At 38.2% G+C, this 23,530-nt stretch overlaps 1 protein-coding gene across 1 annotated transcript in view; it reads right to left on the bottom strand.

Moving 5' to 3' along the window:
- Positions 1 to 3: 3 nt before the first annotated feature.
- LOC129235911 (serine/threonine-protein kinase Nek8) overlaps positions 4 to 23,530 on the bottom strand; it is a 39,066-nt gene continuing 15,539 nt past the window's right edge. The window contains exons 5-16 of the mRNA XM_054869985.1: positions 17,124 to 17,252; positions 16,984 to 17,052; positions 16,842 to 16,927; positions 16,563 to 16,742; positions 16,373 to 16,497; positions 16,125 to 16,242; positions 3,452 to 3,718; positions 3,225 to 3,393; positions 560 to 745; positions 393 to 503; positions 213 to 331; positions 4 to 139 (exon numbers count right to left, since the gene is read on the bottom strand). Coding sequence (XP_054725960.1) covers positions 4 to 139; positions 213 to 331; positions 393 to 503; positions 560 to 745; positions 3,225 to 3,393; positions 3,452 to 3,718; positions 16,125 to 16,242; positions 16,373 to 16,497; positions 16,563 to 16,742; positions 16,842 to 16,927; positions 16,984 to 17,052; positions 17,124 to 17,252 — 1,695 coding nt within the window. The remainder of the gene's footprint in view (positions 140 to 212; positions 332 to 392; positions 504 to 559; positions 746 to 3,224; positions 3,394 to 3,451; positions 3,719 to 16,124; positions 16,243 to 16,372; positions 16,498 to 16,562; positions 16,743 to 16,841; positions 16,928 to 16,983; positions 17,053 to 17,123; positions 17,253 to 23,530) is intronic.

Here is a 23,530-nt window from a genome sequence, read left to right as displayed (position 1 = left end):
AATTTACTGCATCTCTGCCAGCGAGGATACCAAAGGTGTCGTGGTGTCCACCAACACTAAAACACTGTGTGGCAATAGATAAATGTTATTTACCTTAATGTAGTAGCCCTTCTGGTATTGGTCTTTGGATGCGTACAAACTGCAAATCAATTGAAGGTGCTGAGATGCTGTAAAATACAAATATTTTTTTTTTTTTTTTGTTTTTTACTCACGCCAAAATGTCTACAGGTTCTAAAAGAAGTTCAGATTTATAAACCGAAGCAAGGAAATTCGTAAACGCCACGGTGCTATTACCGATTTCCGAATCAATGTCATCATTTCCAAATGGTAACTAAAAATATTTGATACATTAATAAAAGGACTTAAATGCACTTACATACGAGTTAACTAACCTTATCGAAATTACCATCTCCAAACTCTGGTATGCCGTTTCTAGTACCCCAGAAAGTGATAACGTTGTCCGCGGAAGTAACCAGTGTTCCCTGATCATTGCACTTGCAATTCTAAATAAACTAAACAATTCAGCTACAGCCAAAGCTTAAAAATGTGTGGTATTTACCACAATGGCGCGATGCTTTATGAACTCCACGAGCGTAGGCCGATCTACTTCACTAGTGTGTCCCACGCCGAGCTGTCCCTCTGCGTTGCGGCCCATCGTATATATGCGACCGCTCTCAACCAGCAACACGGTGTGCATTGACGAGAAGCTGGCATCAACGATTTTGTGTGGCAGTTGGAGTTTTTTCTATTAAGTTAATTGACAAATTTACTACTTTTCTCAAATATTATTGGACTGTGAACGACTTGTACGGCCTAAGCTGCAATTAGTGGTGCCGTACCTTGGCCATAACCACAACCATAGCAATCAGCTGGTCTGATCAAACATATAGACTGTAAACGATTATAGGTGCCGCAACATAACGGCGTAACCATAACCGTAGCCGTATGTATGTATGTATTGAATTTTGGTTTTTCTCCGTAACCGTAAGCAGCTGTGAAATACTTTTAGTCCGGGAGCCAGGGGTCATTTCGACCTCATCATTTCATGCCGACTGATTTTAATACTGAAGGCAGACGCCATCCAATGGATGACGAAACCAACCGTCAGCTGGTCCAGTAGCGGTGGGATGCTGCGAAACGTGTCGAAAAAAAATTTTTAACAACTCATTTAATACCGGCTGAAATTTTTTTGTGTATTTTTGACATTTAGTAGAATAAAACAAAAATAGTCAGTAGCGCCGTAGAGGGGGGCAAATACGTCAGCTGAACAGGCGAACTTGTAAAATAAATTAAAAAGTAAAACTCCTTTTTTTCGACACGTTTCGTAGCCTCCCACAATCGCACCCACTGCGGGTGCGCCAGCTGACGTTCACTTTCGTTATTCATGAAAGCTAAATCACAAGTATAGTCAAGAATTTAACGGTATAAAAACGCAGTCCAAAACCGACCCCTGGCTCCCGGACTATTTTCTCTTGTTTTTATATTTGCGATAAAAATTTGATATTAGAAATGAAGGACGAAAAATGACTAAATGCAAATGTTGTCATTAATTCCAATTCCTAATCAACTCTTAATGGTCACGGCATGACTTATCGTCAAATGCTGTAACGTGGCGGTTATGGTTATGATTACGGCTACGCCATTATGACTACGGCTCGACTAATTACAGCTTTACTGGATGCACATCGCGCGTTTGTTGAAAGAACGTCGTATTAAAGAAACTATATCTTGTTAGGTTAGGTTATAATGGTTGCCCAGAGAGTAGGGCCCACTTGGACGAAATAGTTTGGTTCGTCCTTTGTGATACCATTTAAGGACAGAGAAGGGGGAGGATGGGAAGGGATGGGGGAGTGGTGAGTGATTGTGGACTACGAACGGTGACTAGTCCGCGGTTGTGTTAACCTCATGCTGCTGATGTAGTTCATCAGATTTTTGTTATCAACACCTGCTATATCAGCAGGCGCAGAAAAGAAATGAGAACCAAGATACTTGAATCTTAGTCCCGCGAAGGCTGGGCAGCTAAGGAGCATATGCTGAGATGATTCCACCTCATCCTCCATGCAGCTGTCGCAAAAAGGACTCGAAGTGATTCCGAGTCTCACGGCATGTGTTCCTCGCGGACAGTGCCCCGTGATGATTCCCACGAAATTTGAGAGATGACATTTTGTCATTCCCAGGATATCCCTCGAACGCCTCCTATCCAAACGTGGCCAGAAGGACTTCGCGACCCTACACGTTCGTGTACTTGCCCAGCGTTCGCTGAGTTGGTGCATAGCCCATCCTTCCAGGAGTAGAGCGCAGGTTGTCAAGGGGATCCCGATCCTCTCCTTTCGCGGGCACATTGCCTCACAGGTCCCCTGTCTGGCCAGCTCGTCGGCTTCGCAGTTTCCTGCAATGTCACTGTGACCAGGTACCCAAATTATCTTTATGTCGAAGAATTCTGATGCAATCGAGAGTGAGACCAGACATTCCCTGACCAGCTTCGAATGCACCATAATAGAGCCTAGGGCCCTGATGGCCGCTTGGCTATCGGAGTAAATATTTACCCTCTTAACAATTGTTACGCAAGTAAGTAGCCAGTCAGCTGCTTCTTTAATTGCGGCCACCTCTGCTTGGAACACACTGCAGTGATCCGGTAGCCTGAATTTGAGTTTGATGGGGAGCTCTTTGCAGAATACTCCTCCTCCAACCCTACCGTCCAACTTCGAGCCATCCGTGAACAGGTTAACGAGGCCCTGTCCCCAGGTGTTGCCCCCGGTCCACTCCTCCCTTGGAGGAATATGGGTGGAGAAACTTCCACTTGGACTTAGCGAAGGCACACACTGGTCCGTCGACGAGGGGATGAACTCAAAGTTTCTGAGGATGCTTGAGTGCCCATATGTGAGGTTGAGCTTATAGCCCAAGCCCCTCAGTCTGATTGCGGTACGAGCAGCGGCAATTCTGCCTGCGATGTCTATAAGTAAAACGTTTAACATTACATTAAGCGCCAGAGTAGGAGTAGCTCGAAGCGCCCCACTGATTCCAATGAGTGCAGACCTCTGGACTCTCTCTAGCTTTTTAACTGATGTCGTTCTCTCTAGTGAGTTCCACCAGACAGTTATATATCTTGTTAATCGCTACTGCTTTGATTTGTTTTCACATGACACTCTTCCAACAAATTAGCGATATGTCATTTTCGACAAGGAATTCTATTTGGTGTGATTGAAATTATTAAATGTACATACAAATGCGGTGATTGTATTATTTTTTTTGAATCCCAACTTCTTGTATTTGTTGCAGCCACAGAGATACAAGTCGCCACTTTTGAAAAGCACTGCTGAAACATTGGGACCGCAAAAGATTCTCTCCGCCTTGCCATTTACATGTGGCAGCAGCACTTTTTGTGGGGTTATCCTTAAAAACAAAGGCAATTAGTAAATTCATTTGTGCGCCTAGGAATCTGTGTACGCACTGTTGTGTTTGTAGTTTACCTAATCCGAGCGCACCGTGCAGGTTGGTGCCCCAAACGTAGATAGAACCGTCGGCGCTCAAGGCAAGCACGTGCTCTGTGCCGGCTGTTATTTTCTCTATTTGTATATCCTGTAATTTGGCAACATTTTTCGGCGTGTGAAAGGTTTTGTTCTCCTCGTGGCCCAGCGCATACTTTGAATTATCGCCACAACTGAGCACTGCACCGGACTGCGTTAGTAGAATAGTGAAGTCATCGCCAACGCATGCACTGTGAGAACGATATTCGTACATATGAGAATGCATAAGTTATGAGAATTTGTGATACAAAAAAAAAACATATACAGAGATGTTAGAGTATACAAAGGGAAGTTAAAAAAAGAGGTTGTCTGTAAAGTCGGTTTACTGACGATAGTTTAACGTGATAACGTCATAAGAAAATACTGATTGAATGGTTGCATTTTTCAAAAGAAAATTTTAATTTTATTTGTTTGATAGATATTTTGTATGGATATAGAGAATGAGTTAACATTAACATAACATAATATACTTTAACATAACATAACACAACATAACATAACATAACATAACATAACATAACATAACATAACATAACATAACATAACATAACATAACATAACAAAACATAACATAACATAACATAACATAACATAACATAACATAACATAACATAACATAACATAACATAACATAACATAACATAACATAACATAATATAACATAACATAACATAACATAACATAACATAACATAACATAACATAACATAACATAACATAACATTACATAACATAACATAACATAACATAACATAACATATCATAACATAACATAACATAACATGCTGTTCAGGCAAGGTAACGACGCATGAGCAAGATAACGACGCATATATTTCCAGACCCTAGTCATCAATAGGTATGAAAATTACCCCGTATTAAAGCACTTATCAACAGCTTTCATTTGATACCCATATTGTACATACACAACCAAAGGTTACCCGGGTCCAAGTTTTGACCTATATCTCGAGACCCCAGTCACGGAGCGGCATGAAAAATACTATGTACTAAAGCATTCACCAACAGCTTCAATTTGATATCCATATTGTACAAACACATTCTAGGGTCCACATTTTGGTCTCTATCTCGAGACCCTAGTCACGGAGCGGCATGAAAAATACTCTGGACTAAAGCATTCACCAACAGCTTCCATTTGATACCCATATTGTACATACACATCCGAAGGTTACCCGGGTCCACGTTTTGACCTATATCTCGAGCCCTATTTCCAAAATAAAATATAATCCATGTTACTCGTGGATGATGTAGCTTTCGAATGGTGAAAGAATTTTTAAAATCGGTCCAGTAGTTTTTGAGCCTATTCATTACAAACAAACAATGTTTTCCTCTTTATAATATTAGTATAGAGTATAGACAACATATCTTATAAGGTATATGGTAAATATTACCATACATTTTTTCCTTCATATATAATAAAAAAATTAATAATAATAACATTAAAACAACAGGTATTATTAACAAACTTGATTTTATTTTAAATTCTTCAAGTGAATCAAATTAATAATAATCAATAAGAAGGCATATGCAAATACAAATACGTGAATTTATATATGTACATATGCGCATATACATACATATATACATATATACCGTTGCCGTTCGTTTGCTTTGCTTGCTTTGTCGTTCGTCCCGCGCTTTCGCTTGTAGTTCATTCAATGCAATGAGCAAGGTAACAGCAATGAGCAAGGTAACGACATATGAACAAGGTAACACTAATGAGCAAGGTAACGACAAATGAGCAAGGTAACGGCAATGAGCAAGGTAACGACATATGAGCAAGGTAACGACATATGAGCAAGGGAACGACACATTTTTTCGTGCGTGCAGCCTGTTAAATCGAATTATAAGACGTTATCACGTCAATAAACAAGACTGGCGTCATAGAAATGTTTTTGATGGCGCCATCTTTTTATTTGAGTTAGTGCGTAGGAAGTTACATCCCTAGCTGACTTTCAGTGAAAGCTTGGTGACATTCGGTTCAGTGGAAGCGAAGTTATTGTGTCTAAAGTGTCAGTATGTTTGTGTCATCGGTACAAAAATGAGTTTCGAACAAAAACCTAATATCAAATTTTGCTTTAAAATCGGTAAAACGTTTACCGAAACGTTTGAATTGATGAAAAAAGTTGATGGCGATGATTGTCTGTCTCGTGCCAGAGTTCGTGAGTGGTTTACACGTTTCAGAGATGGTTGTGAGAACATAAATGACAGCCCAAAATCAGTAATCACCGAAAACTCCATCGAAATTGTTGGTAAATTTATCAAAAATGAACCGAAATCATATTTGAAATTCATGGAATCTGGGTTGAATATCTCCAAAACATCGATTTATCGCATTTTAACTTATCATTTGGGCTTACAAAAGGTCTGTGTACGTTTCGTTCCGCACAATTTAACTGAGTCCCAAAAATTGCTCAGAATTCAACATTCGAAAGGCCTCATTAAAGAGGCGAGAAAATACGAGAACTTCCTTTAAAACATTGTAACTGGTGATAAAACGTGGAGTTTCTAACCTGAACCTGATACTAAGCGTCAAAGTGCCGAATGGAAGGCCCCTGATGAGCCATCACCAAAAAATCGCGTTTGTAGAAGTCAAAAATCAAGTCGATGTTCATTTCTTTTTACGATTCCAAGGGATTTGTCCACAAGGAGTTCGTACCAACAGGCCAAACCGTCAATGCAATTTTCTATCTTGGCGTTTTGAAGCGTTTGTTGCTTCGCATTCGTCGAATCCACCCTGAATACCGCGAAGGAAGAAGCTGGCGCCAATTTCATTAAAATGCACCATCTCATCGATCCACTCTTGTGACTGATTTTTTGACTAGAAATCGCATTTTAACCATCAATCACTCACCGTATTCGCCTGATATGACTCCCTGTGACTTCTACCTATTCGGAAAATTGCATTTGGCCATGACAGAAAAACGATTTGCGTCTGTAGAGGCCATACAAAAGGGGTGTACCACATCCTGAAGGACATTCCTGTTAGTCAGTGACCTGAAACACTTTTTCGAAAAGTTTTTAGATCGCGCAAAAACAGTGTATCGAGGCCAGAGGCGACTATTTTGAATAAATAAACTTGAAGCTCCTGTCGTTTCTATTTTATTCTTGTTTATTTTGGACTTCACCTTGCATTTTGATACGAAACTAAGCACGCAAATCAATTACATTTTTTTCGAAATCTTATGCAATCTTAACTTTTGTTAGGTTTATCTATTTCTGACTCATATACTCTGAGATTTATAAAGGGTTATTCAATAGGTGCGCTTCAACTTTTTTCCGATAGGGAGGGCGAACGACGCAATATTTTTTATTCTTCGCTTGTCATTTGTAAACTTCATTAGTATACATTTCATCATGGAACGCTACACACTTGAGCAACGATTGCAAATCGTGCAAATTTTTTATGAATATAATCGTTCTGTTGCTGCTACTTTAAGAGCATTACGGCCATTTTACGGTCCATTTAACAAGCCGTCCCGTTTTGAGGTTATGTGAAGTCATTGGTCTACAGTAACAAGCCGGCGACGATTTGTGAGCTCAGAGCCAATATTGAACGCGAAATTGCTGGAATTTCGGTCGATTTATGCAAAAGAGTGGTCGAAAATTGGGTTCAACGATAGGACTTCGTAAAACGTGCACGCGGTGGTCATGCAAAAGAAATCGAATTTCATACTTAAAGGTATATGTTCAAACTCGATAATAAAAAAAAAATTAGTTAAAAAAGTCAAACCGTTTGTGTTTTATTCAAAAAAGTTCAAAAGTTGAAGCGCTCTTACTGAAAAACCCTATACATCTCCTTTCTAAGAGCATTTGGAGAGCGCACCACGCTGCTCATGTTAAACACACAGCTCGAGTTCAAAAAATATTCATTACTTTTTCGCTTCCTTCATTGAACTTTAGAGAACCTTTAACGTCTTATGAATTGGCTTTTTTGCCTGCAATTTCCCATGTGCTATTAGAACAAATTTGCTCCTTTGGCTATAAACCTCTCCAAGTTAAATGATGTTCCTGATTTGGACCCTTCACTGCCTTGTGGAGCTGTCCGTAGCCTATTTTATGATGTATTTTTAAGTAGTAGTACATGCGAGGGGACCCATTTCGTGGTCTAAATGGCATCGTTGTCTTTATGTGCGATGCGGCTGCCAAACCTAACCAAACCTACATTCGAGGGGAGGTCAAATGGTTTGTGGATTAAAGGACCGCGAATTTTACTTAGCACTACTTGAATGCAAGGCTGATAGATTTACAAGGTTTGCTCCTTAACTATGGTGAAAAAGAAAATTGTGAGGGGAACTTTGGCTGTTACGTCACTTGGTAGCCGAATTCTGCACGATCATTTCACATGTATTCACACACTCGTCCAATCAGTCGTTGTTCAGAAAGTAGCGAAGTGTCATTGGTTGATTTTTTCGTATATTACAAAAACAATCTCAGTTTCTAAGCAAATCACAAGTGATGTCAGCTAATCAGCTGATTCTCGCAAATTCGCTCAGAGCCGAATAACGGTCTGTTAGAGAGCACACCTCTATAAATCTTTTCAGCATGACTTAAGTGGGTTCATTAATATTTGTGATATGCGACGGAAGTCAATTGGGAAGAAAAGCTCAACTGTGGAGAATATTGGGTTTCGCGCCGCGATTAAGTTTCTCTTTAAATAAGGAAAATCACCCCATATAATTTTTCAGCAGATGTCATCTGTTTACATGGACTATTGTCTAGGAAGACCAATGCTTTATTAAGCCAAGAATCAGGCTAGCCGATTTAGACGACGACTTCGACATTGTTGAAAAATTTTAGAAACTTGTTCAGGAAGATACACGTTTGAAAAAGTTAAAGATGTAAAAACTTTGCTACATTACATTTGTTCGGTTATGCGAGGTGAAGTGGCTGTCCTTCGACGTACCTAGGCTAGTTAAAGGTGTCTTGTGATACGACCCTTACTCTACTTCTTATATATAAAAAGGGAGACGTTTTTTTGTGTTCGTTAGTCGCCGATTCACGCCTAAACGCATTCACCGATTTTAATCAAACTTTCACAGATCATTGGTATTGGTTCATAGATGGTTTATGTGAAGTTTTAAAGAAATCGGTAAAAGTATGCGTGAGTTGTGTAAGTGTGAAAAATACAATATTTGCGTGTTTCCCTTATACGGACATTACGTAACGGAATGAGAATACACGCAAATAAATAGAATATACACAGCCATGAATAACATTGTTTGGATGTCGAGTGACGTATGCGACGGTATTATCCGTAACGCAATAGTTGTCCTCTCTTTTCTTTCCTTTTTATGCATGCGTGACACGGCATCAAAGCACATTGCTTTTTTTTAAACTGGAAAAATATTTTGAGCTTCATTTGAACGTTTTATGATTTAGATAAAATAAAAATTCGTTAAATATATATTATTTGATTCCATTAATAACCATAAGCCTGTATTTTTCAAAGTTCAAAGTTTTTGGACAAATATTGAAACGTTTATATATAAATGCGCAAATGTAAAAGTTTAGATGGATTTAAAAAATACGAAATTATTCAGCGGTTGAATCCATACATTTTTTGAAATCCATAAATATGGATCGACAGTCGCAATAAATGTTCTTTTAAAAAATAAAATGTGTTTATTTGATGGTAGCTCGAGTATTAAGATCAGGTTTCTATTAGTATAACTTTGTTCATGGGTTTGCGTAATTTTTTTGTGGTGAAAGTCTAAAACCAAGAAAAGAAAACGCGAAAGCCGACGAGCAAAATGTAAAAAATAAATCCTTTTGTATGTATATATACTCGAAAAGATTATGCTAACACTTTTTTCATGCATTTAGGTAGACAATTTTATATGGGCAAACGCACGTTTACGAGATAAATGCCTAAAAGCAGGTATAACTAAAATAGCGCTCTCAGGGATTTCTGTTACAATACTTTTGTAAATTTCATGCTCCAAGTGTTCGAGCATTGGTATAGCGCTGAAGACAAAATTATCAAAATCACAATTGGTTAGCTGAAAGAGCAATACTGGCTGCGAAAAATAAGGATGTTGGTCAATTGATTGCGAATATTTTAAATGATGTGCCTGGTGAGATGGTAACATTTAAATCAATTGATACAGTTATAAATCAAGATGACGCTGTAAATTATCCAACAGAATTTTTAAATTCCTTGGATTTACCTGGACTGCCGGCTCATCGCTTACAATTGAAAGTTGGTGCACCAATTATTTTACTTAGAAATTTAAATCAGCCACGATTGTGTAACGGAACAAGATTAGCAGTCAAAAAGGTCATGAATAATCTTATTGAAGCAACAATTTTAAAAGGAAAATTCAAAGGTGAAGACGTATTGATTCCGCGTATTCCGCTGATCCCACCAGATTTAGCTTTTGACTTCAAAAGATTGCAATTTCCAATACGTCTTGCATTTGCAATGACAATAAACAAAGCACAAGGACAATCGCTGGAATTACGCTGAATTGACTTAGAATATCCATGCTTCTCCCACGGACAATTATATGTATCATGTTCACGTGTAGGAAAGCCATCTGTTTATTTATACCACAACTCAGGGCAAAACAAAAAATGTAGTTTACGAAAAGGCTTTGCGTTAGTTTAAGTGTAAAATTAACATTAACTTTATATTGTAAAAAAAGAATAAATACACATAGAGTGAATCTAAGTCGAGTGTTCATTATTCATTTCTAATTTTGATATGCCTAGCGAAGCAGGCAGAGGGTCCGCTAGTATACATATAAATATAATTGGCGCGCACACCCTGCTTGCGTGTTTGGCCGAGCTCCTTCTCCTATTTATGGTGTCTGTCTTGATATTGTTCCACAAATGGAGGGACCTACAGTTTCACTCGGAGGTTCGCCATTGTCTGCCGAGGGGCGACCGCAATTAGGCTTATTTTACTTGACCCTCTCTAAACCATTGTGTGGGCTTTAAAAAGCTGGCTATATTAACTAGTTTGAAATTCGCAGTATCCACAATGTTGTCCAGCAAAGCGAGTCCGAGCAATCTCAACCGTCTTCCACACAGGCCATATGCACCCGCATAGAAGGTGCTCGACTGGTTCTTTCTCTTCTATATCCTGAAAGCTTCTACAATAGTCATAGGATGGGGTCTAATCTAGGGGCATGTCTGCCCATTAGACAGTATACAGATGAGACACCTTTCTACGATTCCTAGATCTATACTACAACAGTAATGGTCTATCTGTCTAATAAAAGTTTACATGTTGACAAGGATATGGGTATGTCGACTTTTTCCTGGCTAACAGGAGAATGAAATTTTTTTTTATTTCGCCCATAAAAGTTATTGTGAAAATTTTTTAAAGTTATAAAAATTAAAGTATTCAGATAAAATAATAAGAACCAATAAAATTGATTTTCCTCCAATTTCACTCAAAATGTTTAGATTCAGCAAGAAACTGCTAAGGGAGCCGATTTGTCAAGAGGGAACGAGAAAGTTGTTTACTGAGCAAACCTCTTTTTGGGTATGAGAATAAGTTTCCGCCCTCGTAAAAGAGGTGTCGCTGCTGATACTATTTTTGTGTTCGCTCTAATAATATACTGGTGATTTGAAGGTGTATATGTGAGGTCTCGATCGCATCGCAGTAGTTGGCATTCGTTTGAAGCGCAAAGATCCTTTTTTATCTGAATGTTTTATCCAAAAATGTCTACGTTCGTCCCGAAAAAACACCATTTGCGGGAAGTCATGCTTCATTATTACCTTTTAAAGAAAAGTGCAGCTGAAACGTGTCGTATATTGATCAATCACGGGAATCACGCTCCAACAAATACAACTAGTAAAGAGTGATTTCGAGTGATAAAGTTCGTGAAGGGGCACCGAAAAAATTCGAAGATACTCAATTACAACAATTATTGGATGAAGACACATGTCGATCCCTTGATGATATGTCTAAAGAGTTGGATGGTGACAGATCAACCGTCGGTAAACGTTTGCACGCGATGGCGATGGTCCAGAAGGCAAGTAACTGGGTGCAATATCACTTGAAGGAGAGCGATGTCGAGAGACGTTTCGTGACGTGTGAAATGCTTCTTGAACGTCAGAAAAAAAAGGTTTTCTGCATCACATCGTGACTGGCGATGAAAAATGGATCTATTATGATAACCCTAAGTGTCAAAGAAATGGTACCCTGACAGGTAAACCAGGTCCGTCGACAGCGAAAAGAAAATATTAATGCTTCAAAGGGTTTGTTGTGCATCTGGTAGGATCAGAAGGTTGTTATCTATAATGAACTCCTTAAACCATCTGAAACCATCACTACCGACTGCAGCTAATGCGTTTGAATCGAGCTCTCAAAGAAAAGTGGCCGGAATGGGACGGTAGACCTGACAAACTGATTTTGCAAAAGAACTCGAATTTTTCGCCAGAGGAATCCGTATGCTGCCTGAAAGATGGAGTAAAGTTGTAGCTCCCAATGCCACATACATCACATAATGATATGAATTATTTAATTGTTTAAATAATTCGTAACTTTAGCTTAGAAAGGACGGAAACTTATTCCCATACCCAATATTATTGAAGGCGTATGTATAGAAAGTGGTGTGATTAGAGTAGTTGATTTCTTTTTCTTCTTCTCGCCTTTGACCCTTTTGCATCACCGCTCGAAATGCCCGATGTATTCAAAATGCGTGGAGTCGGCAAAACTTTTACTGTTTGTTCTTATGAAAAAGAATTTTACAGGACTAACAAAATTATTTATTTTCGTCAAACTTTTACAAAAAAATAATTTATTGTGGATTATTCCGTCCTTTGTGATAAGAGAGAGTTTCGCGGATAATTCCGTCAGGTTAATTTAGAAATGCCAATAAAACGGAATGACGGCAAATTCTTGATGTGTTGTTCATTCCATTCTTCTATTCATTTTCTTGACATTTCTAATTTAAAAAATTGTTGTTGTTTGTTGTTGCTCGAATGCCACCACCTTGAATAGATTCGCCTTGTATTGAATTCTGATCCGGGCACATTCATTAAAGGTGGTGGCACTAGACCAACAACAATGTTTTGTACGTTTGATTGTCAAAGGAAAGTTTAGGCAAAGTAGGAAACAAACAATGAATTCATCTTGTTTAACTCTGGACTGACACCCACATGGGCACGGCGAAAGAAAAAAATCAAAATCAGCTGATTTACCGATACCACCTTTAAGGGGAGGTTCTAGTCCAAATCGACCAAAAAAACTTATTTTTTTGTATTACTTTATTTTCGTCCTTAAGGTCTTAAAAATGTTCAGGCAAATTGATATTTCCCTATATAATGGATTTGGCGAGTTATAGCGTATAGACGACCCGACTAGAAATTTTGGTAAGGCGGTGATTAGGCGCAAATAAGGCAGCCAAACTAGGCCCAAGTCCCGAAAGGTATCGCCACACATCTGCCTCATTAGACGCAGGTTCGAAAAACCGAACTTCGGTAATAGTCCGGATGCCCTTCTACAAATCAGTGAGGGATTCCAATTTATGCCTAAGTGAGACACTGCCACAGATTTTCGTGACCACAACCAAATTTGGTATTGTTCTGGCATGCCAATCCCTGCCTTGCCTAACGTGGGCTTGGTAAGGTAATAGTGAGGCGTGCCTCAGTAAGGCCTGCCTAATTCGGTCCTAACTGATTCTTCGGCATGTCTCACTATAATTCTAGTCGGGGAGAGAGCGCCTCGGCCGAAAAAGCAGGTAACAGGCGCGCGCTCGGAAAGCGTTTTTCTCGAAACACTTTTTTTTTTTGGGTGCGGAGTGCGATTCCGCTTCAACGACTACACCGGTTTCGACGTTTGGCGGCTCAAATTAAAACTTATTCAACTTAGGGGGCCTTCAGGAAGCGTTTTTTGTCAAAAAAAATGTTAGTATGGTTTTTTTAACGTTAAGGGGTAACACCACTGTACACGCGTAAAATAAACACGATTTTTAAAGAATTTTTTTGTATAGAAGGAAAGGGAAAGCAATCACTCTGATTTGGGAAGTTATTACTTATATACTAAAATACAAAACTACAAAGTTTGATCGAAAAATTTTACAAAATGGCGGCATTGGAGACATTTTTGTAATGTGGTTTCCCTTGAAGGAGCTCCGCGGCACGCAGCACAGAGGGTGCAAATTTTAATCTCGAACAAAGAAACATTTTTTTTCTTAATCTAGATAAGAATAGCTAGAGAAACACGTAGGGGATTTAAAAAATATTTATTTTTGTGGAATTAGCAAGCATTTGAAGGAAAAAACTCTATTTTGGACTAAAAAAACGGCACTTAAATAATTATAACAATCGTTTAAATTCATCTATCGAAAATCCCCTACGCTCTTCTCTTAAGAAGGTTATTATACAGACGTAGTGAAAAACCTGATTAAAAATATTTAAAATTGTTTGAGTTATGCTGCGTGCCAATTTCAGAAAACGTGTTTTGAGAAAAACGCGTTTAAAGTTTGGAAATTTGGAGAAGTCGTTAGGTAGCACTCACTAACGCTTGGTTAAAAGCTTAAAATATTTATGAAATAGACTTCGGTAACTTATAAAACTTTTTGTTCTGTATTTTAAAAGGTTCAAAGAATTCTTTAAGCTTATAAAAAAAATCAATTTTTTGAATTTTCTACAGCGGTGTTACCCCTTAAAAAAAAAGGGGCAAAATAGGTTCTTTTTCAAAGGGTCCCCACTTTTTAAAAAGGCCTTTTTAAATCGGAAAATCATAAGGTCCCCAAATTTCATCTACTTTACGATTTTTTTTTTTTTTGTTTTTTTCGTTTCAGATCACTTGGCAGGGCTGTAGAGTGCCCCGCGCACACTGTCCACCACCGCGCACGACCGCACACTGGGCCAGAAGACCCGAGTGAGTGGCCAAAACTCTTTTTTCTTAGGAAAAGGCCATAAAACCGATTAAAACCACGTTTATTATAGTTTTTTAACTCTATGAATGCGAATCTGAAGTCAAAATTAAAAAATTCAAAATGGCGGATCCAAAATGGCGGACATAAAATTTAAAAAATCAGTATTTTTGTTTCAAACTCAGAATCTAGGGGTTTAGAACAAAGAAAATACGTCTAGAATTAGCTGTACTCATACACCCAGGATACACCGCGAGGAGGATTTTAGTACGATTTAGTATCCCAATTTTTTTTTTGTAATTTTTGTAATTTTTAATTTTTTTTTGTAATTTTTGTAATTTTTAATTTTTTTTTTGTAATTTTTGTAATTTTTAATTTTTTTTGTTGTAATTTTTGTAATTTTTAATTTTTTTTATTTGACTTAATTTTTGAATCTGTATTTAAGCTCAATTTATTCAGAATCAGAAGTTTCTTCTTCTGATAGTTCAAGTTCATCTAGAAGTTTGAGAACGTCATTAGACGCAATCATTTCATGAACGCGTTCGGCCTCTGTTTCATCTTCCGATTCATATTCGTCTTCATTTGCACTGGCACTGCTATGATCATTTTCCATATTTTGAGTATCTAACAAAAGTAACTGTTTAACTTCTGCTGAAAGTGGTAAACGTCTTCTGTTATTAGCTCTAAACAACCTGTTCATACTAGACAGTAATGGATCAGAAGTATCTAGTAATCGATTAAAGGGATCCTCTAAGTTTGTTTTCCTATCACATTGTCTACTGTGCCTGAGTCTGAAGTTTCTGTAATCTTTGTACTACTGCTGCTCTGAAGTAGTAAATGCAAACACTGAATTAAACTCGATTTTCCCTCGGTAGTTTTGGCTCAAACATTAATGGGTCAGAATTATTTGAGATTTCTCTCACACTAATATCGATATTTCAGACATGTTTATGAAAAGGCGCAAAAAGGCGCATATATACCTTATTTAATACTTCTTTACGAACAATTTGGCATAAAATTTAACTCATTTGATAGGGGAACTTCGGGGAACTTTGTTTTCAAAGTAAGTCATGTATGAATAAAAAACAGATTTTGTTGATTAAATGTTAAAAAAAAAAACTTATTCAACATAAATACACATGGTTTCAATTATAAATTATTTTTTGATATCCATAAAGAAAAGTTATGGACGATAATAATATCTTGAGTAGTATTTTTCACAACAACTTATTGATAAACATTGTTTGAAAGTGTTAAAAATCGAACTAAAACTTTGACTTTGAACTGTTACATAAAAAAAACTAATTGATATATTAAAAACTAATGAAACTTCATAATTTGGTGTACAAAATTACTCAAAATAAGATGATGTTATAAATTTCCTGTTTAAATTAAGTCGAAAATTTTTATTTTTGGCCACTCACTCGGGTCTTCTGGCCCAGTGTGGACCGTCGTCAGTGAGGGCTGCAGCTGCCATTTTGTATTACTTTACTTTTTGTCAACTTTTTAAAATATTGACAAATAAATGCCACAAAAGTTTATTAAAAAAATACGAATGTACTCTCAAAACAAAAAATCATAAAATTATACACATTTTCGGGCTTTTGCACTAGAACCTCCCCTTAATAGATTTGCCTTGATTCTGATCGTAGATTTTGTTTTAAATAGCAAACCTACTATAATTTGGTTTTGAAGATAGACTCAACGTGTAAATTTTAGTAAAATCAAAAGTAAATTAAAATATTTACCTTACAATGTTATGGTTGCGCACACTCTCCATTCGGCTAGGATAATGCTTCCACGCTTCGAGGGATGTAGAACCAAGTTGTCCATGTGTACCTTCTCCCCAAGCATATACGGAGCCATCTTTAACAGTAATAGTAATATTAAATATTTAACAAGTAAAAATCGAGAATTCCCATTCACTCCAAGAAGAGTCGTCTAATTTGTAATCAGGAAGTGAAAAAGAAAAACTTAAAGTTCGTAAAATTTTTACCTTCATTTACTACCACAAAATGAGAATCGCTTGCTGCCACCGTGCGTATACGTGCTTTCGGAGGCAACTGTATGGGATTCATGTTGAAGCTGTTGCCGAACGCTTTCAATTGGTATAGAACAGACCTTAAAAATAAAACTCAATTCAATTTTTTTACTTGCGCTAAATTTTGTTACTTTAACTGACTAACCGTTTATAAATTATTTCATTGGGCACCGCAGTTTCCGCATTCATCACTTGTCTCATTTCGGTACATTCTGTTGGGAGATCTGGCAAGGCTTGTGTAGATTTATCTGTTTCCAAATTGAAGCTGAACTCAACATTTTCTTGGGGGGAGTTAATTGCAAACATATCGTCCTTATAAGAATACCTGCGCATATGAATACGTGTGTGTGTGTGCGGGTGTGTAGAAAGTAACTAATTAGTGGAAAGGCGAAATATGTAAATAAAAGTTAGTGTGTACTCGTACCCCTTATGTTTGCCCAGATTTCTAAATATCAATGGTATCCAATACTCTAAAATTTCAGAGGCCTTAGGGCGGCGCGAAGCATCTACCTGCGGCAAAAAAATTAAATCACCATTGAGGAAGGTACATTCATAGAGAAACTTACCTGCAAAAGGTTGTTTAGAAGGCTGCGCAATCCCGACGAGTATCCTGTTGGTATAGTCGTATAGTTGCCCTGAGTACAGTAATCATTATAACATTAATAAATTACATCTTTATCTATAAAATATTTTATAACAAACATACCGCCATTATTTTGGATACTAATTGGGAAAGATTTGTGGCGGCGAAACTTTTCTTCAGGCAACACATTTCGCCAAGTATACAACCTAATGCCCAAATGTCGCTTTTGTTGTCGTATTCCTTGCCCTCGCACTGTAAATAATTGAAAATATTATTTAAAATTTTACTCTCCAAAGGGGCTTACGGAACACGCCTTACAAATATGTATATCTATCTATCTATATATAGGTTGTCAAAAAAGTCTTGCGGTATTTTTATTGAATTTTCAATTGTTCATAAAATTGGTTATAATAATGCGATTTAAGTCAAATATGCGCCGTTTTGTTCGATGACGAGTTCCCAACGAGATGCCAACTTCATAATGCCCCTCTTATAGAAGCTCGCTTCCCTATTGTCAAAAAACTCGGAGAGCCAATTTTCACAGGACTCTCTTGTGGACAACTTCCGACTATCAAGCTCGTTCGCCATGGACAGAAATAGGTGGTAATCACTTGGTGCGAAGTCCGGACTATACGGTGGATGCAAAAGAACCTCCCATCCGAGCTCCCGGAGCTTCTGGCGCGTCACCAAAGATGTTTGTGTCCTGGCGTTGTCCTGATGGAAGACAATTCGGCCTCTGTTGATCAAAGATGACCTCTTCTGCATGAGTGCTGCATTCAAGCGGTCCAGTTGTTGGCAGTACAGGTCCGAATTGAGCGTTTGGCCATAGGGGAGCAGCTCATAGTGGATGATTCCCTGCCAATCCCACCAAACACACAGAAGAACCTTCCTGGCCGTCAATCCAGGCTTGGCCACCGTCTGGGCAGCTTCATCGCTTTTCGACCACGACCGTTTGCGCTTCACGTTGTCGTAAGTGACCCCCTTTTCATCGCCAGTCACCATCCGCTTCAAAAACGGGTCGAATTTGTTGCGATACAGAAGGGATTCGCATGCATCCATACGGGCAAAAATGTTTTTTTGCGTCAAGTCGTGTGGCACCCATACATCGAGCTTCTTTTTGAATCCAAGCTTCTTCAAATGGTTTATAACGGTTTGATGACTCATGCCCAGCTCTTGGCCGATGCTACGGCTGCTACTATGCCGGTCTCTTTCGATCAATTCAGCGATTTTATCGTAATTTTCGACAACAGGCCTTCCGGACCGTGGCGCATCTTCGATCACCTCTGCACCAGAACGAAAACGTTGAAACCATCGTTGTGCGGTGGAAATGGAAACTGTATCGGGTCCATAAACTGCACAAATTTTATTGGCAGCATGAGATGCATTTTTGCCTTTATCGTAGTAGTACTGTAAAATATGCCTTATTTTCTCTTTATTTTGCTCCATGTTTGCGACGCTATAACTCACGAACGACTAAAAGCAAACAACAATTAATAAAACACGTGTTAGCACGTGAAAAGAGCTTTCCAAAAAGCTCTAGCGTGAACCGATGCGACGAATACAACTAGAACTACGCGCTTGCAAAGACAAGCTTGCGGAAATACCGCAAGACTTTTTTGACAACCTTTATATAAAAATTCAGCCGTTTTTCGCGTTGTGATGAACTTTACGGAGAATGGCTCAACCGATTTTAACCAAACTTTGCCACATTGAAGAAACACATGTGGAGAAGGTTTGTGTTTTGAAATTTTAAGAATCGGATACCAGGGTCTCGAGAAATAGGCCAAAACGTGGACCCGGGTAACGCTAGGATGTGTTTGTACAATATGGGTATCAAATGAAAGCTGTTGATAAGTATTTTAATACGGAGTAATTTTCATACCTATTGATGACTAGGGTCTGGAAATATATGCCAAAACGTGGACATTGTTAAGTAAGTATTGAAAATGGGTTTCGTAAAGTTTGGTTGTAATTCGGAACACCGGCAACGCGTACAGCGTTCTTTCGAACCAGCCATAATGTCGTTTACTTTTTTAACGCTTGGTGCGGAACTGAACTGTCAAATTGACAGTGTGAGTTACAATGTGTCAATATTTCTTTCTGATTTGGACGCCATAAGGAGAAGACGTAAGTGCAAAGTGTAAACATTTTTTGTGTATTTTTTTGAAGTGGTTTTTTGGAACAGTGAATAATTTCTTACGAAATTTGAGCATTTAATGTGAAATCCGAATGTACAAATGAAATTATGCTTTGTGGATTTATTTTTTCGGTTCATATGCGATAAGCTACAATACGCCATGAGTGAAAAAAATGGTAAAAAAATGAAAAAACAAAAGAAATTATTAAAAGATGCAAAAGAAGAGCACGAAAAATGCGTAACTTTAATGAAAAAATTAATAGTCTTCTCATGCAAATTGTCAACAATTTTCAGAAGAAAAGAGATGATTTAAGAAAATCACAACAAAATAAAATAATCCTGACCATGTGGACTTGGGCTTTTAAACACATATGCATCGAAAATATAATCCACAAAATTGAAAAAAAAAAACATGTTTTAAAATCTCAGAATACCATAATTACAATCATGTTTATTACAGTACAAATGCCAAGACAATCACGTAATCATATTGGTCGTTCGACAAATAATAATAGGCGCACGAGAAATGCCCGGAATAACGCGACATCAGAAGAACGTCAAGAACAAAATGAAGTAGTCAAACGATTGATGAATAATGTTATCCAAGCAACTATTTTAATTGGCAAATTCAAGAATGAAGACGTTCTAATACCAAGAATTCCAATGATTCCACCTGAATTGCCATTTGAATTCAAGCGTTTGCAACTGCCCATTCGTTTTGCATTTGCGATAACTATCAATAAATCACAAGGGCAAACTTTAGAAATATGCGGGATGAATTTAGAAGAACCAGTATTCACCTATGGTCAACTATACGTTGGCTGTTCACGTGTTGGGAAGCCAACAACATTATATATTTACTCAAAAACAAATAGAAAAACAAAAAATATTGTTTATGCCAAAGCGCTTGAATAAAGAATAAAGAAATAAATAATATGAAAACCATATATTTTCTGTTCTAAACCATATCTATTTAATAATTTGATAAAAGTTTTCCATTATCCTTATTAGGATTGCCAGGATTAATATTTTCTTTTTTTACCTGTGGGCAAAAAGTAAGGTGAATTTGGTTGTAAAATGAAAAATCTTTATTTATTCTTGTAAATCAATTTCATCCCCTTCAAAATAATCCCCTCTCGATAAAATACACCTATGCCAACGATTTTTCCAATCCCCGAAACATGCCAAATAGTCCATTTCCGGAGTAGCCATCAGCACCTTCTTCGATTCAGCTTCTATCTCCTCAATCGACTCGAAACGCGTTCCCCGGAGTGGCCTCTTGAGTTTTGGGAATAGCCAGAAGTCACTCGGAGCCAAATCAGGCGAATACGGGGGTTGCGGAACGATATGCGTGGAATTTTTGGCGAAATGGTCATGAAGAACGAGTGCAGTGTGAGACGGTGCATTATCGTGATGCAAAAATCATTATATAAATGATGAAATTCACCAAGTTCATTCCTTTTTAGTGTAATTGGATGTTTTCCAAACTCGTTTGTGTTAATAATTGCTTTAATCACACTAGGAGAAGCAAAATACTCGTCATCAGATGAATCCATTACCGTGTACAGCAATTTTATAAACACAAATGAACAACAAAATTAAATGACATAAGAGCAAAACACATGGAATAAACAGAATTTCAGCGCTGATTCTCGCATTCACTGTGTTATATACAAATTTTCTTCTCGCATGAAAATAAGCGTCAATAAGCTCGGCTCGGCTCGGCTCGGCATCAGCGTTCACTCTGGCCGCACCCTTAGGTAGGTAGGTAGGTTTCATGGCAAGAGTACCACAGGTACACTTCAAGTACCACTTACGTGCCGTTTTAATACCATAATGTGGACCACTTCCTACCTTCCTTAAGGAAGAGAAAACTATCTACAGCCATCCAGTGCTGTTGATGTAGTGGAGGAGAGAAAAGGGATCTAGGCTGGAGAGTTTCCTCAGGCCATCCCCAAAGGGCTCGCTAAAGAATCTCAAGCGTCTAGCCGCCAGAGCCGGACATTTGCAGAGAAAGTGCTCAACAGTCTCTTTCTCTGCAGGATCCCCTCAGCTTCTGCAATAGGGGTTGTACCGAAATCCAAGCTTCTCCGCATGAGTACCGATCACCTAGTGACCAGTGAACACCGCAGTGAGTTTGGAAATTGCATGGCGGCCTGTTTCTATCATATTGAGGCCATAGTGCTTTTGAAATAGCACACGATGAGACAGACCTCCATCTGTCTTGCGCTTTTTTTAGAAAGAAATTGTGCAGTTTCCCTTTAACAACGGTCAAGGGGACACCGATGTCTGATAAGGGGACAACTGAAGCCGGTCCTGTACGTTCGAGACGTTTGAGTTCCTCCTTACAGGAGTTAACCAGAAGAGAGCTGCAATACGGCGACGACAAGGCCTTGATCGCAGCTTGACTATCGGGAAAAAATGTGAATGTCTCCCTCCCAACAGCGATCTCTAAGCATTCTACATGCTTGCAGAATCGCGCAGACCTCTGCTTGAAAAACGCTGCTCGTTTCCGGCAGCGTAGAGGAGACTGAAATATTGGCTGATTTAGAGAAAATCCCCGCTCCCACTCCGGACTCCATTTTCGATCCGTCAGTGAAAACAGAGATACCTATATCCGTGCCGACTCTCCTCTCTTTCCAATCTTGCCTACTCGGAAAGATAATCCTAGCACAACCCTCAAAACCCAGTTTGCGGATGAAGAGATCAGTGCGAATAACAGAGAAGGAAGGGGAGATCTGCTTCAAGATGCTACTATATCCTACAGGAAGTTGCTTCCAGAGGCCAATCTCCTTCAACCCAATAGCGCTCTGAGCAGCAATGGATTTAACTGGAAGATCAACGGGAAGGAAGTGCAAAATGACGATGACGGCAGCAGTGGGACATGTTCTATATGCCTCTTCAGTTTAGTGATGTTGTAGCCTTTCTGAAGAGCTACCCACCAAACTAGGCAACCATATGTCAAAATTGGCAAAATCAATAAGTTGTACATCCAGAGTGAGAGATACGTGGCTTGAAAAAAACCGCCACACACCATCTCTTTGTCGAGTTGAAAGCCGTATTCGACAGAGCGTAAATTAGTTGCCTAAATGGTTCTATCTTTATTTTTGTATCTCCTAAGTTTCGTAAAATGACATTGACTAATAATGTCAGGTCAGTCAGAATTTTGAAAGACTTCTTTGAGCCGTTTGATACCACATGAGGTCTCAGATGGGATACAAGCGCACAATTGCTGACCTATGCATGCTTGCGATATTAATATCAGCGGCCTCAACAACCCAGCTGTTAGTCATAGTTGAAGTAGTAAGAGACTTCGCATAAATACCGAATATCTCATGCCAACAAGTTATGCTTTGGATTAATGGGTTATATACAGTTAGAGTTTTCAAAAAATCGATTTTTTTAAATTTATTTTCTAGTGAATATTTTCAAAGTTGCACGCAAGTTAGAAAAGGCTTTTCAAACTTCCTAGTCTTTAATTGAAGATTTTTTCTCACCGATACATTTTTTTATAAACAACTAGCGGACCCTCTGCCTGCTTCGCTAGGCATATCAAAATTAGAAATGAATAATGAACACTCGACTTAGATTCACTCTATGTGTATTTATTCTTTTTTTACAATATAAAGTTAATGTTAATTTTACACTTAAACTAACGCAAAGCCTTTTCGTAAACTACATTTTTTGTTTTGCCCTGAGTTGTGGTATAAATAAACAGATGGCTTTCCTACACGTGAACATGATACATATAATTGTCCGTGGGAGAAGCATGGATATTCTAAGTCAATTCAGCGTAATTCCAGCGATTGTCCTTGTGCTTTGTTTATTGTCATTGCAAATGCAAGACGTATTGGAAATTGCAATCTTTTGAAGTCAAAAGCTAAATCTGGTGGGATCAGCGGAATACGCGGAATCAATACGTCTTCACCTTTGAATTTTCCTTTTAAAATTGTTGCTTCAATAAGATTATTCATGACCTTTTTGACTGCTAATCTTGTTCCGTTACACAATCGTGGCTGATTTAAATTTCTAAGTAAAATAATTGGTGCACCAACTTTCAATTGTAAGCGATGAGCCGGCAGTCCAGGTAAATCCAAGGAATTTAAAAATTCTGTTGGATAATTTACAGCGTCATCTTGATTTATAACTGTATCAATTGATTTAAATGTTACCATCTCACCAGGCACATCATTTAAAATATTCGCAATCAATTGACCAACATCCTTATTTTTCGCAGCCAGTATTGCTCTTTCAGCTAACCAATTGTGATTTTGATAATTTTGTCTTCAGCGCTATACCAATGCTCGAACACTTGGAGCATGAAATTTACAAAAGTATTGTAACAGAAATCCCTGAGAGCGCTATTTTAGTTATACCTGCTTTTAGGCATTTA

This window comes from Anastrepha obliqua, chromosome 1, assembly GCF_027943255.1.
Source record: "Anastrepha obliqua isolate idAnaObli1 chromosome 1, idAnaObli1_1.0, whole genome shotgun sequence".
Lineage (NCBI taxonomy): Eukaryota > Metazoa > Arthropoda > Insecta > Diptera > Tephritidae > Anastrepha > Anastrepha obliqua.
Note: the sequence above shows the minus strand (reverse complement) of the source record. Positions and strands in the feature narration are given on the sequence as shown.